Raw genomic sequence first — 15,468 nt, forward strand, 5'->3', positions numbered from 1 at the left:
GTCGAGCCAACTCTCATTGATTTCAGTCCTGCCCGTTCTGACCGCACAGTGGCCATGGCACATTCCTCGTTACGTCATTATGACGTCATGACCTACGTTGGTTTGTGGTTCCAGGAACTGTGTACTGCGTCCTGGCAGTGTAGCGCTTCCTTGGTTACGGTTACCACAATTAGCCCCGCGTCTTGTAAGCCCCGACTGGAAGCAGAAATACATGTCCTGTGTCTACGTCCAGACCCCCCACAGCGGATCCCATAGACGCACCAATGGTCTAGCAGTCGATGCTAATGAGATCTCGTTAGTCGCTACTCTAAATGTATTGTCTGTTTGCGGTTACATGACGTTAGGTATACGTTGGTGGATGGGTGCGTGTAACACTTGCATGGGCATATTGCGATAAAATGCAGACCTGTCACGGAGAGCTGCCACTTTCTACTATATGGCTCGAAGCTGGCGAAACGTTCCGCCGCGTGTCGCTTGCGTTACAAATTTTGAGGGCCCAACATTAGCTTTACCAGAAAAAATCGTTATAATAACCGTCATATTTGTGTAAATTTACCGCCATGAATATGTGTACAATTACCACGCGAGTGTTCCTTTTGGTACTTTTTACCAAAAACACATATTTGTGCGTAAATGTAACGCGAGATTCGCGGTAAAGTTACACTGAAAGCGGTTCTTCTACACAATAGTGAAACACTCCGAAGCTAGCAAAACACACATATAAGTGTTCTTTTACCCAGAAAACAGAGTTATTTTACACCAAAAAAAAAATGTTCTTTTTGGTACTTTCAATTACACCGTTTTTGCGCTCAATATTTCTGTGTGTGTACCTTCTCGTACTTTATGCGTTGTAGATCTGACAGACGCATGGTAACACATTTTTTTACACACCTTCGTAATATTTGCAACAATGCTTAGTGAATCCGCGCCCCTCTTGACTATCCAGCCATACGCGACCTGCCGGGGGAGGGAAGATTCTGCGCACCCCCCCCCCCCCCCGCGGCCCCCGCCAGCTTTCCCTTCGCGGCAAATTTAATCCATTGCCTTAGATCGATACCAATTGTGTATGAATTAACGCAAAAGACCTCTCAAATATGAATCCGAAATAGCTATAATTAGCTTGTAGCTGCTATACCTACAGCCATTTAACAAATGAAGAGGTAAATAAGTGTTCAAAATGCAGCTATAGGGTAGACCGGGGCAAGTCGCCCCGCCGAGGTAAAACGCCTCACCGATGTTTCTCGGAACTGGCAAGGTTCTGGGGAAACATCCTCTCTTCTATAAAACGTGCACTATACGATCATTATATGAGCAGACTGGAAAGAAATTGTGATGACTCTTTAGGGAGACATAGCCAAAAATGTGTTTTGGGAGTGATTTTTATGTTTTGTTGTCAGATTATGCATCATGGCGTTCTTTTATCGTCCACATCAGGTTAACGACTTTTATGTATTTTGAACAACTATGTATTGTCTTACGCTTATCATGCCGGGTTGGTTCGTGTTAGATTATGTCTTCCTGGAGTGCAAGGCGTTGTTCTCTGACCGAACTACGTGATGGGGTAAAACGCCCCAGTAGGTCGCGGGGCAAAAAGCCCCATGGGGCGTTTTACCTCATGTGTTGTTCGGACTACCCACTTCCTAATGTTCGGTAGCTGGCGAACGGTATGTTTCTATGCATTTATATGTACTTTTCTCAGCAACTGGATGGCAAAGGAAGTATTTTGTTAACATTTGCATTGTAATAATTTATTATTTGGCCTTGTGAGGCAGGTGAAAAACCTGCTCATACAATAGTGTCGTAGCTGAACACCTGATAGGATGGAAGGTGCTAACTTCAGTGCCGTGCCTCCCAAGGTCTAACGGACCTCTCATATGAGATTTAGTCAACTAGCATGTTTAATCTTTAATCTAGAGTATGGGGCTTCTTGCCCCAGGCCGTGGGGCGTTTTGCCCTGGGCTTGGGGCAAAACGTCCTATTTGCAGTTGCTTCACAAATCAGTTCCTAGCTGGGAGTCCGATCATAAGTGAATGAATTTGAGGGGTGGAATTTAAAGTAAAATGTCCAAAGAACGCATTGAGCACAAATTTGGCCTTTCAGGTGATATGGGACAAAAGTTATGTAGCAAAATAAATTATCTGGGGCGTCTTGCCCCAGGCTACCCTATATATTTGCTCGCCGACTTGCAAACACATAAATACATTGTTTTCAATGAACGATTTGTCATTACAAGCTGTGTCTTTTTTAAATGCTTACGCAAACACAGCTGTCATGTGAAAAATGTTAAGCTTTCATCAAAATTAAGATTATCAGTTAGCCTCACAGTCAAGGAGCCGCAGCCTTCTCCAATCTACACATATGAATCGTCTCACTAGTGTGATACGTATTCACTTGCCTGGAAACACACAAATCATGACGGGATCAGGGGTGTTCGCATTAATATCCATCTAAAAGCCCGCTTTATGTAGTATTTCGATCGATGCGGGTGACATGTCTCAAATATTTAACACGCGCACCGACGGGGGGGGGGCGGATATCCACCCCCTGAGGGTTTTCGCGAATAGCGGGAAAACCGCGGCGCTACGCGCCGCGAAAATTTGGTACGACTATTCTCTCATCAATTTTACACATGGTGTGCAAGTTTGAACCTCCTAACTTTTAAGGTCAGGTCACCAGGTCACTTTGAATGACCCAACCTCAAGTTACTTTTTTGCAACTTTGTCACCGTGCCAGAGTTACAGTAGATGTTGGAGGCCTTTGAAAGTCGCAGGATGTTAAAAGGTCATTAGTAGCTACAATTTGTTTATCTCGGAATTTTGATATCGATGACCTAAGGTCAGGTCAATTTCTCGACCCCCCATTATAAGTCAATGGGGGAAAAATCAGCTCCCTGTTTTTACCACTAAAACGGGTCGGAATGGCCCCATAAACCATACATGACCTCATATATGATCAACCTTCTTTACCTTGAGGTCTGTTTTACTGTTGGGTAGATGTAAGGTCATGTGACGTCATCAAAGGTCACCAGCGTTTTTTTTTACAATAACTCCGTACAGGAAGAAGATACAGCCGCGCGGATGGTCTCATTGTGTTCAGATCGTCAAGGCGCATCGAATGATATACATGATGACCTCGAGGTCACGTGACCTGAGGTCAACCTTTGACCTTGACCTTTCGAGGTCAACATATATATCCTTCGATGTGGATTAACGAGAGGATCACGATGATGCCCTTAGTGTGTTCCTATGTTGACTAGTTCGAAAGTTATTCGAGAAAAACTCTCCCTATACCTAGCGCCGCCATTTTAACTTTTTTGACCCCTGTGACGTCATCTTTGACCTGACCTGAAAATGACCTTTGTAAAAATTGTAGACCTTGTCCGTGCGTATCCCTTGCCGTTTACCGCTTGTCGCTATCTTGCTTCGTTCTCGAGATCTCAGGGGGGGGGGGGCGGTCATCCGCCCTCCCCCCCCGTCGGTACGAAGTTAGCGCAGACCCCCGTCGGTGCGCGGGTTAAACATTAATATGATCGTTGATCAAACATTCGTGCTAAGACATCCGACATGGTAGATCAAAACAAAAGAACTAACAGCTAACACAAACTGTTTGGTGTTTACATCGAAAACTTTGAGGCACTTGGCACTGAGACTTTGAGTCGGCAATATGATAACTCGACCCAACACATTGTTACTCAGTCGTATTCTTACCGGTATTGATTTCTATATCAAGTTTTCGCTCGATAAAGGTATTGTGTATGTGATAAGTTCCAGCACATAAACCAAGTGATATTAGATCACTCGTTTCAAAATACAAAACAAGAGGTACTCGCAGATAACAACTGATGTATCCATCTAGCCGTATCCTATCATCATGGGTTCACTTCTACCTTCACATCAATTTTAGGCAGTTCGGCACAAGACTCATCAGTAAAAAGCTGCCTATCTGGTTGTCATGCATGGAGACTTTCCTGGAAAGCTACAAATAATGTGCTATGGCGTGATAATAATTATCTAAGCTTCAAATAATGTTATTTGAAGACAGCCACTGGACTGCAAAAACGTGACAGCCGTTTTCTTTCGACAAAGACATACACGGCAGTAAGCCACATGAGACGGTGGACAACAGGCCGGCAGCTTCGAGCACAGGTGGCGCGCGGGTCGCACAGCCTGGCCGTAGGTGGCGCTCAGGTAGCAGGCATCCGAGCCCGGACCAGCTCCCTCACTCGCTCTGCCAGTGGGCGCAGGAGGCCGTCGTAGCGAAGGATGGTCACCGCCTCATCAGCCAATGCCACGTACCACGAGTCCGGCTTCTGAAATCGTCAAACACTCGGCGTTAGGTGTTTCCATGCATCGAAATCTGAAAGGTTTTGTGGCAAGTCGTTTTTGGGTGTCGGTATTTTGGGAAGACGGTAGGAGGACGCTCGCTAAAAAAGCAGCAAGTTTGGAATTTGGTTCTAGGTAGTCCACTACTTTCATTGTAGGAGATTGAGCATGAGTTAAAGATAAGAGTGTTCCTTTTTGATTGACTGAATCAATGCCCTCAAAAGCCAATAATTTCATGCCATTAAACCACGATTTATAAAGAGTAGGTACACAAGCACCATAACTTGGAGACAAATATTAGGTAAAAATGGTATATTATATGAAGATTGAAATGAGAGCAGATGGTGATTAGATAAGCTTCTGCGTGTTATATGCAAACATGGATATTTTTTAGAATTATCAGAAGCTTCTTAGCAGTGAAGTTTATGAAATATTTGCTTGACTTATGGAAGACTGCAGGTGAAAATTCGACACATCAAAAGCAGACGCGCAAGCTAAGGAGGACAAATTGTCAGCAAAATATGTCATGTCGGTTCTATAGCTTTTGAATTGAAAATCATATCAAATATTGTACCGCTAAGCAAAGATACTAGTAAGTTCTTTCTTTCTGGCTCGAGTTCTCGTATGCAAAATGATAAGCAAATTTGTATTGCCTGTTGCATCAAATCAAATGGAAAAAGCAGCGCAACAAACTATCACTATCAGGCATATTGAAAATACGACTCATGTGCCTCAGTGCTGAATTCCGTCTAGCTATGTATCTTGTATAAACCTATAGTATCTATGCGTGGAAGGGAGGAACAATGTTGAATCCTGACCGAACAGCTGGCAACTAAATACTAATGCGACGGATTATTGGAATGCTTCTGGTGAGTGTTGTTATGCTTGATGTATGCTACAACGAACAGTCAGGTCCGTATATGTATACTGAAACTTACATCGTAACTCAGATGGAGTTGCTTTCTTTCTTTCAAAAGAAAGGGACAGTGTTTCGGGAGCTCTCGTCTTTGGGTCTACTACCACTAAATACAAGCACAGACCAATCATAGGATACAGCAAATGACACATCTTTGAGGAACAGTTATTGCTTATTTACGTTACTAACCGGCAGATTACAGGCACTTAAACAATTACAGTTTAACCCTCGCCGGCCGAGGGGGGCGGGTGCCGCCCCCCCCCCGTAGGTTTTTTTCGCGATAGCTCCGAAGATAGAGAGCTGAAACTTGGCATACATGACCTTTGATTCAAGCCAGATCTTTTGAAATCAACCGCATTTTTGGGTCAGGTCAGGTCACTGACCTATGACGTCATAAGTGAACCTCTGCACGGTCTTTAGGTGTCGCAACTTCGCAACGCCCTCACTGCCAGAGGAGATGTCACAGGGAAATGAAACTTGCAGGATCTAGTATCCATTATGATTGTGTGTTTTTTATATGATATCCATTATGAGTCTCACAACTTTTTGATCTCAGATTTTTCCTAAAGGTCATATGAGGTCAGGTCATTTTCGTGTCCTCACCATTATAAGTCAATGGGGAAAAATGAAAACTGCTATTCTGGCGCCGGGAACGATCTCCAACTATCTCAAGCACACAGAATCGTGTTTTGATGCACTCCTTGCAAGGTTAGATGCGTCACTTTTGCAATGTTGACCTTGCGTGACGTCATTTATGACGTCATCAAGGTCATATTCATTTTTCGTCAATAACTCTTGATCAAATTGAGCTAGCGAGTCGGGAAAGCCACCAATGGACTCCGGAAGACCTGCCGAATCAAACGATATGCGACATGACCTCTTTCGACCAACTTCGTGACCTGGGAGTACTGACCTGACCTTTGCCTGAGGTCAACACCCCAAGTTGACCTGACCCGAACAAAAAGTATATCATTCGACGCGCCTGAGCGAGGCGAACACGATGCTGCCAAAATCGCGGCTCTGCGGCCGTTTTTGCGAAGTTATTCACCAAAAACTGAACCGTACCTTAGGGCACTTGACCTGACCTCAGAGGTCACCGGTTGACCTAGGACCTTAAAATCGGGTACCAATCTCTGCGTCTCGTGACGGCGCACACGCTCGTTTTTTCCGCGACGCGCTAGCTCCACCAGGAGCAAAGCGGCGAGGGGGGGTCGTACCGGCGCCCCCCCCCCTCGGCCGGCGCGTATGTAGAAAACCAATAGGTCCGGCGAGGGTTAAAGATGGTGTCTTTCGATGTAACTTTTGGTCGGCTTCGATACAACAACTGTCAAATGCCAACGCTATTAAAACTCAAGCGAAGCTAAAACCACTTTCGGAATCTAGCTAGGTCAAAGTTTTCTCAGATGTTTCAGGTGCTGCAGCATCTTCAAAAGGGACATCCATGGATTGGTAATCAAATAACCTTCATCGATGTAAGCAACATCCATTGTGAAGTGTTGATGGCCTTATTCTGATATTGGGGCACAAACACGAATTGACGAATGTCTCGTTATTATTTATCGCCCAGTAAACTGCGCCCTGATCGACTTTTAATACAGCAGTTCTAACAGACCAGCTGCAGCGAAGAACAAGTCAAAACCTCAGATGTAAACTAGATCATCACATACAGGGTTGTAATCCATGGATGTTTTCTCCTCTACTCTCAGCGTTACAGCAAAGGCGGGCTTTTCGGCAAACGACTGGTCAGGGAAAATGCACTTCACACAGCTGAGCTTCCATTTAGTGAACACTACCTGCCGGGGGTCGCCAGCCAGCACAGTGCTCTCGATCAGGTGGCAGAGGAGCTTCCCTGCAATCACGTCACAGAGGCGGCCAGGGTGTGAGCACCGGCTGACGTCACTGGTGACGTACATCAGCCTGACGTCGTGACGTATCGGTGACGTAGGGGTTAGTGCGGGCAAAGAAACACTTTGGAGTCGACTCATGTCAGCGACAGTTGTCAGTAACTCAACGGATTTTTCTTATCGATGAAAATTAGCCCGCGACCTGGTGGGGGGGGGCTATTTTTTGCCCCCCCTCCAGACTTTTCGATATATCTCCAGAACCACTGCGCCGATCGTCACCAAACTTTCAGTACCCTCCCGGACATCAATTTTACACATTGTGACCAAAAAATTTTCCAAAGGCTATGATAGGTTGGCCGGAAATGACGTCAGAGTGACGTCATGTTCTGCCGTTTTCGACCCAAAAAAGGGTTTCGCGGGAAGAGCTGTCAGGCCTATATCTTTGCAAATACATAAAAATGATACAGACATAAAAGCTGTAGAATGGACAGGGCTACAAAACTGCTATCTCGGATTTTTGAAATTTTTGGATTTTGACCCCCAAAAATAAAAAAATAGATTTTTTGAATATAATAGCCAAAAAATCCAAAAAGTTTTTTTGAATTTCGAAAAAACCGGAATATATGTGATAGTCCTTACCGCCTTCTATCTACATACCAAATTTGAGATCGATACCTCTTTTTTTGGCCAAGTTATAGCGAAAAAACTGTTCAAAATTGATGACGTCAAATTTTCAAACTCAATTTTCAGCAATTCTAGACCTCGTAGCGCAAAAGAAAGACCACCATTAGACTCCCCGTGACGAGCTGCTTCGAATCAATACCCATTTTATGCAAAAATATCAACTTTGAAATTTGACCTTTTTTGACCTGACCTTGACCTGACCTCCACCAGAAAGTGACCTAAACCGTACCTGCTGGTCTTATAACCAACACCATTGAGTTGGAAATGAAAAACTGGCCATAAAACATGCATCGCATAACCTTAGTAAAGTTGGGTTCATGTGGTGACCCTTGGTGACCTTTGGTGACCTGACCTGTGACCTGACCTGGTATGACCAGTGACCTCTAACAGCAACATATCTACTAGGCAACTGACGCCCTATCGCTGATTCCCGACAAAATGCGTTTTCCTCGGTGTTATAGCGCATTCCCTAGAAGACCCGTGAACGGTGAAACATTTCATCTTTGACCTGACCTGTGACGTCATCGGTGACCCCGAGGTCAATAAAATTTGGTTTCCCTTGACAAATTTGACAGGCCTTTCGAACGCCGTTTGAATTTTTCGGATCCGTCCAGTAGTTTCGGAGATACGAGGGGGGGCAAAAAATAGCCCCCCCCCCACCAGGTCGCGTTATAAACAGACCCCACCAGGGCGCGGGTTAGGAAAACAGTAGGTCTCTGTAGGTCTGGAGGCCTCTGTTTTTTTTTTCAACTTCACTAAGTTGTTTTATGACAAATATCGCCTGAAATATGAGTCGATCCATGATCTGTGGCCAGTTCTATGTAGCGAACATGAGCCCAAATAAAATGCAAACACGTTTTTGCAGGCTTTCACATATTCTCACACATGTTCGGTTCAATTCCACGTTATAGGTACATACATAGGTTGCTTGCAGAATATTGAACAAATTTCAGTGAGTCAAAGTTCACGCATTTCAGTTCAGTGAGACACATCAACGCAGTCAATTGTAAAACATGCATGCGAGTTTTTGCGAAACATGTGTAACAACGCTGTCGTTGCCTTTATTCTATTTGTAAAATCAGGGCATGCATTACTCTATAATTCCTACAATGTTACATATGTGATTAGATAACATATTTCTTCGTTGAAAAATTTAGTGATTAAGTTCAGCCATGTTCAGCCTAAGACCATTTGTTTACAATACTACATAATTTTAGATTGAAAGTTTGCTTACTAAACATAAATTTACTAGAAGTAGTTGAAAATGTTAAATGCTCTTTTGTTTGAGATGTTGACATTGTCTCGCTGCAAATACGTGCAGTGTGAAAGTGTACGCAATGTAAAACATAGTCTGACAGTTGTAGACAGCTGTGAATTTACCTCTCATGCGGGTGGGGCCCGGATCCAGCCTGGAAGTGATATCCAGCAGGCCTTCACAGAGACGTCGTCGCTTTCTGTTGTTCTCGATAACATCACCTGTAAAATGAGCATCAAACATTTCAAAGAGCAAAGTTCAGGACCGCATTCTCTAAAAATCACATTGCTCCGCTCTACATGTTGCCTCTACATAAACAATTGTTCAATTAATCCCCAATGGCGTTCAACTGTTCAGTCTGTCAGGGATTCCGCCGCATGCAACTCACAATAACAAACACCAAGTCACTATCTGGTAGCGATCGATATATTTAACCCTGCCATTTTAGTATTCTAATCCTGCCGTGGCATCAACCCCGTTTGAGGTGAGGTCTTTCAGGGCATCTGCGGGCTGGCTTTGCGTCATAGCCCACCTCCAGCCATGGCGCTCTGTCTATTTTGAGCGCCGAGACATCTCCAGAACATCGGGGCTGGATTGACGCCGCTGCGGTCCGATGCCAGCTAAATCGGCGTTTTCCTTGCCACTATCTGTGCCGCTATCGGAAACAAAACACACGCTGGCACGGCAGCGAGCTGTGAGTCAGCGTCTCGGCCGGCCGCGCCGCCATGGAAGCGGACTGGGGGCAGGGCTGTACCATAGACCCCTTTAAACCCCTTTAAACCCCTTTGTTTAAAGGGGTCTATGGCTGTACAAATAGCTGTGAGTGTTTGGTGCCTCGCCTGTAATGCCTTTGAAAAGGTTATGAAATATTGCTGGCTGATTGTGACATCTTAAAGAAAACTTTGCTTAGCCGGACGCATGAAGAGTAAATAATAATAAGTATTGAAAATAAATATCTATAGCTTTTACACTTTCTAGATATGGATTTGACTTTATCACAAGATTATAATCACCATTGTCCTGAAACATTCAGATTGAATTCGAGTCATCTGTTTGTGTCTTGAAACAAGCTAAACGCCAAAAACTTCGACAAACTTTGTAAAGCATGTCGGGCTTCGGCAAACTTGCAAACAACACGGACTGTTGGGGCACCCACCTACAATGCTAATGTGCCTAAATGCAGAGTCTAAAGAGACGCTGTCTAAAGAAGTTTCCAAACGTTTCCTGCACAGCTGACTAGAGTATCTCTCAACTAAAAGTAATCACACAATTTTCAACAGCTAAGCTAAGCCAAAATATTGTAGCTATAAATGACACCAGAAGTCATACATTACTCATACCTATATATGAAATATCTTTGATCTCTCAGCCCTGATCATTCATCTTCCCTAGAGTCTGCAACTGCCTTCGAAATGATGGGTCGTTTCCAGGTGACGTTGAATGCATCTATTTGGAGCTGCAACTCATGGCCCTCATTTGTCAACTCAGAGACAAGCTGTAACTGAGGGAGTTTCTCAGCGACTTCTCCTACAAGTACATGTTCCTAATGATTCATGATAATTATTTGTGATTTCCTGTCAAATTATGACTAACTGATTCTGCATGCCTTCCAGTTTTCATAACACAAGTCAACCTACCTTTACCCACCGCTTTGTCTTCAGACCGCTGCTCTCACCTTCCTTTCTCTCCGCGTACAAGTCCACAAGCAGCAGACGCGTCTCCAGCAGGAAGTGATGGTTCTCAGCCAGCACCTCACGGTGCGCCTCCGCCCAGCGTTCCGCCTTCTCGACGTCCCGCAGCTCCAGCGTCCTGCCCAGCGTCATCGCCAGCATCTGGTGTAGCGTGCGCACCTTGGCTGCCGGCATCCTGAACCCACACCGGTCGCATTCCCAGACTTCGTCGTCCCCAACACGACGGCTTGATCGTCGACCTCCGCAGATGCTGCCGTCGTCGACATCTTTGTGGCAGGCCAGAGACGTCACCTCAGCGTCGAGCTCGCTAGGCTGTTCGCAGCGACGACAGGTGCAGTGGAAGAACTTTGTGGCGGCGAGGTGGGAGCGTCTGGCGTCCGTTCCCCAGAGCAGGGAGGTGTAGGACGTGAGGACGCGCTCTCCGGCTGCTATGGGTCTGGTGGCGATCAGTGTGGTCACACCAGAGTCGAAGAAGCGGTTGGTGTTTGGGGAGCAGTCGTGAGCCATCAGGCAGAGGAGTGGGTATAGCGCTCTGGCAGACATGCCATCGGCAGCCGATACCGCGAAGGAGTTGGTGTCTAGCACCCCGGCGATGTGTGCTAGAGTTCGCACGGACTCATTCAGGCCGCAATCGTTCTGGATCGGCGCGATGATGTTCTGAAGACATCCCTGCAGCCACGGAGTGCGGCCGAGATTCGTGACGTTGTCCTGGAGACAGTCAACGGCAGTCCAGACTTGGGGTCGTTCTTTGCGCAGCAGAAGGCAGCGCAGGACTCCCAGCACCGCACCAGGCGCACGCCATGTCTGCCACGGACGCTTCTCGCGCAGCGGTGTCAGGATTTCGCACTCTACATGCAGCCACGAAGACGACAGATTGCCGCTCTCTACCTCATCCGCACAAATATTACAGAGCGGCCACCCACAGCGGGGACAACCTTCGGAGCCGGCAGGACGGCGCTGACATCCGACACAAAGACGGCCACTCTGAGGCGCCGAGATGGCCTGCGTCTCGCGGGCGATGACCTGACCCACTGCGAGGTCACGGGTTGCTACCAGGTGACGTCCCACACACTCATCAAAAGCTATACGCACGTGTGCCTCCTCGCCGACAATGTTGTGAAGGTAGTCGTCCAGGACAGACACAGAGCCGATTTGATCCATCGCGATTTGTGGTGTCCTTGATAGACGTGTCTTGATCGCATTCAACCAGTCCAAAGCTGATCTTTGACAAAGTAGACAGCCCACGTTGTGCCAAGCCGAGAGCAGGCTACGTACGTCGCGTTCGCGATCGCGGTTCGCTCGTTACTGACATAGCGAGGGGTCGGCGGCGCGCCTGGCGCTGCGGCTCTGCCCCGGGGGCATATTTTTGGCAGTGCAGGAAGACCGATGGCGCGTCGGGCAGTCGCGGTCGGCACGGGGAAAACGACCGTCTGGTGTGCAGGCCCCGCTGAGCAGAATGTCGGACCGTATTACTCACCACCACAACTAGCTGCGCAGTCCGAAAACTTACGCTGACAAGCACCTGGAATAAAATGCAATGGAATCACGGAATCACTTATTCATGGTCGGCTAACTTATCTCGGAAATAGGAAACACTTGCATAAATTAATGCCTTTATAATTGCTTGTCTAATTCAGAGCTATGCGTCTTGCTGACTTAAGGTAAAAAAGCAAAAGAATTCTAGCCTGTTTTAAATTGATGGCTAAAATACCTGGGTGAATTGACAACACATATGGGTAAACATGTTTTACTTTATTTTTACCTTGTGACTGCTTCTCCAAAGCCCGTTGTGTTTCCGTGGGTAAGGCCACCTACACCGACATGTGATCTAACAGCATCCACCGCGTCACAACATGGACGACCTTTATCACGCCGCGCCACTATTTACCCGGCCCATTTGGTGAGTTTCATCAGCGCTCGAGCGGAAAGCGACAGTAACAGTCGCAACGAGCCGTGTTGTTGTTGGCTGGCGCCCATGTCACCCTGCACGGTGACTCAGGCTCACCGGCTGGTGCGGTGTTTAGGTCGTAACCAGGCGGCGTCTCCAGAAGAGTCGAGAACTCTGTAAAGTGATGGAAGTTTGAGAACCAGCGCCTTTTTCCGGAGAGATCGAGAACCAGCGCGATCTGCAGACGCTCGAGATCTGTGGAGCATGAGACTTACACAGTCAACAAGTGTCTCATTGCGATGCGTAAATTATTACTCTATATAACAGGCTCAGTCCGGTAACAACCGTCTCTCGAAATATGCAATATCAAGTCCTCCTCAGCTGGTGTCAACTGAAACTGATGAGGCTTCATAAGTCATTTACGCAGTTTTTGGTGAAACATTGCATTAGCAAAATTAGATATACCAGAACAGTAAACTACTCGTATACAGTTGGATTGATTATCACCACAATGCTAATACTTATGTGACCAAACAAGACTAACCATTTGAGAAAATGTGTCTTGTAATCCAGCCCCGGACTGAAACCGTTTATCGGTTTGCTTACCTAGAATTATCCAGTCAGAAACTTCAAGCGAAACGATGTAAAACAAATATTAATTATGGTTTGAACCAAGTGCTACAATGCCTACGCTGGCGGCCCTATAAAAGCTGACAGATAAAAACATCATTTTTTATAAATGCCTTGGAATAAGGAACAAGAGAATGCAATCAACGATAGTCGATATCATAGAAAAGAATGCATTTCGACACATGCCAATCAGTAAAACTTATACCTACTTAATAATTTCAGTATTTCTTCTCCTTGCCAGATGGCAGCCAGTCGTCCGATTTCTCCGCATTACCTTTGTGTGCGCTGTTCTGTCCCCGTCTGGGGTGGGTGTGACAGTTGGCCTGAGGCCATCCGCCTGCGGCCCGCATTCCGTCCTCCCGCGCCCTTCCTGTCTGACCGCGGGGACACGCTGCCATTTCCGCATTCTGAACATGGTTCCTCACATACGAACTAGCTCGCAGATATGGGGTGAGAATGAGTCTGATAGACAGAGTCGGTGGCACGTGGTGACACGTGTCCTAACCACGTGACACGTGCGTGGTGACACAAGCCTTGTATGTGTGCAACTGCACATGTGTGGCAGCACAAGTTTTGTGTGGTAGGTATGTAAATACATGCGTGGTGACACGGGTGTCTTACGATATATGTGGTCTAACTATGTAAGTTACGACAGGTGGCTTATGCGTGAAGAGCATGGTACGACGACAGAGGGGTTGATGAAGCTAATTGATCAGATTCAGGTGGACTGATGGGTCACGGATTCCAGTTCCAAGAGTCAGATAGGATCATTCGCCTCAGATTCGGATTGACAGGTAAGGAGCTATGCTATCGAGTATCGTGGCATACTCGTAAGCTATTCGGAAAGACAAAAAACGAAATGGAAGCCGTTTATGTATAACCCGACAGCCGGGATTGGAAAAGATTCGTTTCTGAGTCGAGTCACCTGTCACGACTAAATTTGGAGGCGTTAATCATTTCGAAACAAAGACTTTGCAGCTGTATAACGCTTTCGATATTCAAATCAATATTTAACCCGCGCCCGGAGATAACCCGCGGGGTCTGTTTATAACGCGACCTGGTGGGGGGGGGGGCTATTCCCCCCTCGTATCTCCGGAATTACTGGACGGTTCCGCAAAATCCAAACGGCGTTCGAAAGCCCTGTCAAATTTGTTGCAGGAAATTCAATTTAATTGGCCTTGGGGTCACCGATGACGTCACAGGTCAGGTCAAAGATAAAATGCTTTGCCGGCCACCGCTAGGGAATACGCTATAACATCGAGGAAAACGCATTTTGTCGAAAATCAGCGATAGGACGTCAGCTGCCTAGTACCTATGTTGCTATAAGGGGTCACTGATAATGCCAGGTCAGGTCACAGGTCAGGTCACCAAGGGTCAGCCACAGGAACCCAATTTTACTAAGGCTGTGTGATACGTGTTTAATGGCAAATTTTCATTTCATACTCAATGGTGTTGGTTATAAGACCATCAGGAACGGTTTAGATTACTTCCTGGTGGAGGTCAGGTCAATGTCAAGTCAAAAAGGGCCAAATTTCAAAGTTGATATTTTTGCATAAAATGGGTATTGATTCGATACAGCTCGTCACGGCGAGTCTTATAATTGTCTTTGTTTTGCTCTACGTCGTCTATAAATGCTAAAAACTGAGTTTGAAAATTTTACGTCATCAATTTTAAACATTTTTTTTCGCTACAACTTGGCCAAAAAAGAGGTATCGAGCTAAAACTTGGTATGTGAATAGAGTTCGGTAAGGGATGTCACGTATAAATTTTTGATTTTATAATTATTTTCCCAAAAAAAATCAGTTTTTTTAGAAAAAAAAGTTGGCCAAAATCGAAAATTTAAAAAAATTATATTCCGTTTGTTTCGAAAATCAAATTTGTTTTGGATTTTTTTGCCAATTATATTCAATTTTTTTATTTTTGGGGGTCAAAATAAAAAAAAATCAAAATTTTGATATTGCAGTTTTGTAGCCTAAGTAATTTTACATCTTTAATGTCTTGAATGTTTTCTGTATCTTCAAAGCTAGGCCTGACAGCTCTTCCCACGAAACTTTTTTTGTCGAAAACGGCAGAACATGGCGTTATTCTGACGTCATTTGCGGCCAACCTATCATAGCCTTTCAAAAAATGTTTGGTCACAGTGTGTGAAATTGATGCCCGAAAGGGTACTGAAAGTTTGGTGACGATCGGCGCAGCGGTCCTGAGATATATCGAAAAGTCTGGAGGGGGGAACAAATA

At 45.7% G+C, this 15,468-nt stretch overlaps 1 protein-coding gene across 2 annotated transcripts; it reads right to left on the reverse strand.

Annotated features, from left to right (window-relative positions):
• Positions 1-295: 295 nt before the first annotated feature.
• Positions 296-12,166, reverse strand: LOC122375089 (SET domain-containing protein SmydA-8-like). Of its 2 annotated transcripts, XM_043354271.1 has the most exons (4): positions 10,697-12,166; positions 9,147-9,242; positions 7,032-7,087; positions 296-4,309 (listed from the first exon to the last, which is right to left on the reverse strand). In XM_043354271.1, the coding sequence occupies exons 1-4, from the start codon at positions 11,871-11,873 to the stop codon at positions 4,184-4,186; spliced, it is 1,455 nt and encodes a 484-aa protein (XP_043210206.1). In that variant the 5' UTR covers positions 11,874-12,166; the 3' UTR covers positions 296-4,183. The 2 variants fall into 2 exon arrangements, with proteins under 2 accessions (XP_043210206.1, XP_043210207.1); XM_043354272.1 differs by lacking the exon at positions 7,032-7,087 and having other exon boundaries at positions 4,012-4,309.
• Positions 12,167-15,468: the final 3,302 nt, after the last annotated feature.

This window comes from Amphibalanus amphitrite, unplaced genomic scaffold, assembly GCF_019059575.1.
Source record: "Amphibalanus amphitrite isolate SeventyFive unplaced genomic scaffold, NRLGWU_Aamphi_draft 001772F_arrow, whole genome shotgun sequence".
Lineage (NCBI taxonomy): Eukaryota > Metazoa > Arthropoda > Thecostraca > Balanomorpha > Balanidae > Amphibalanus > Amphibalanus amphitrite.

Coding starts and splice junctions, on each gene's coding strand:
- LOC122375089 (XM_043354271.1), bottom strand. CDS start 11,873: ATGGATCAAATCGGCTCTGTGTCTGTCCTGGACGACTACCTTCACAAC. Junction 9,243..10,696: donor GTACGCGGAGAGAAAGGAAG/GTGAGAGCAGCG, acceptor CTCATTTTACAG/GTGATGTTATCGAGAACAAC. Junction 4,310..7,031: donor TGGCTGGCGACCCCCGGCAG/GTAGTGTTCACT, acceptor TGACGATTTCAG/AAGCCGGACTCGTGGTACGT.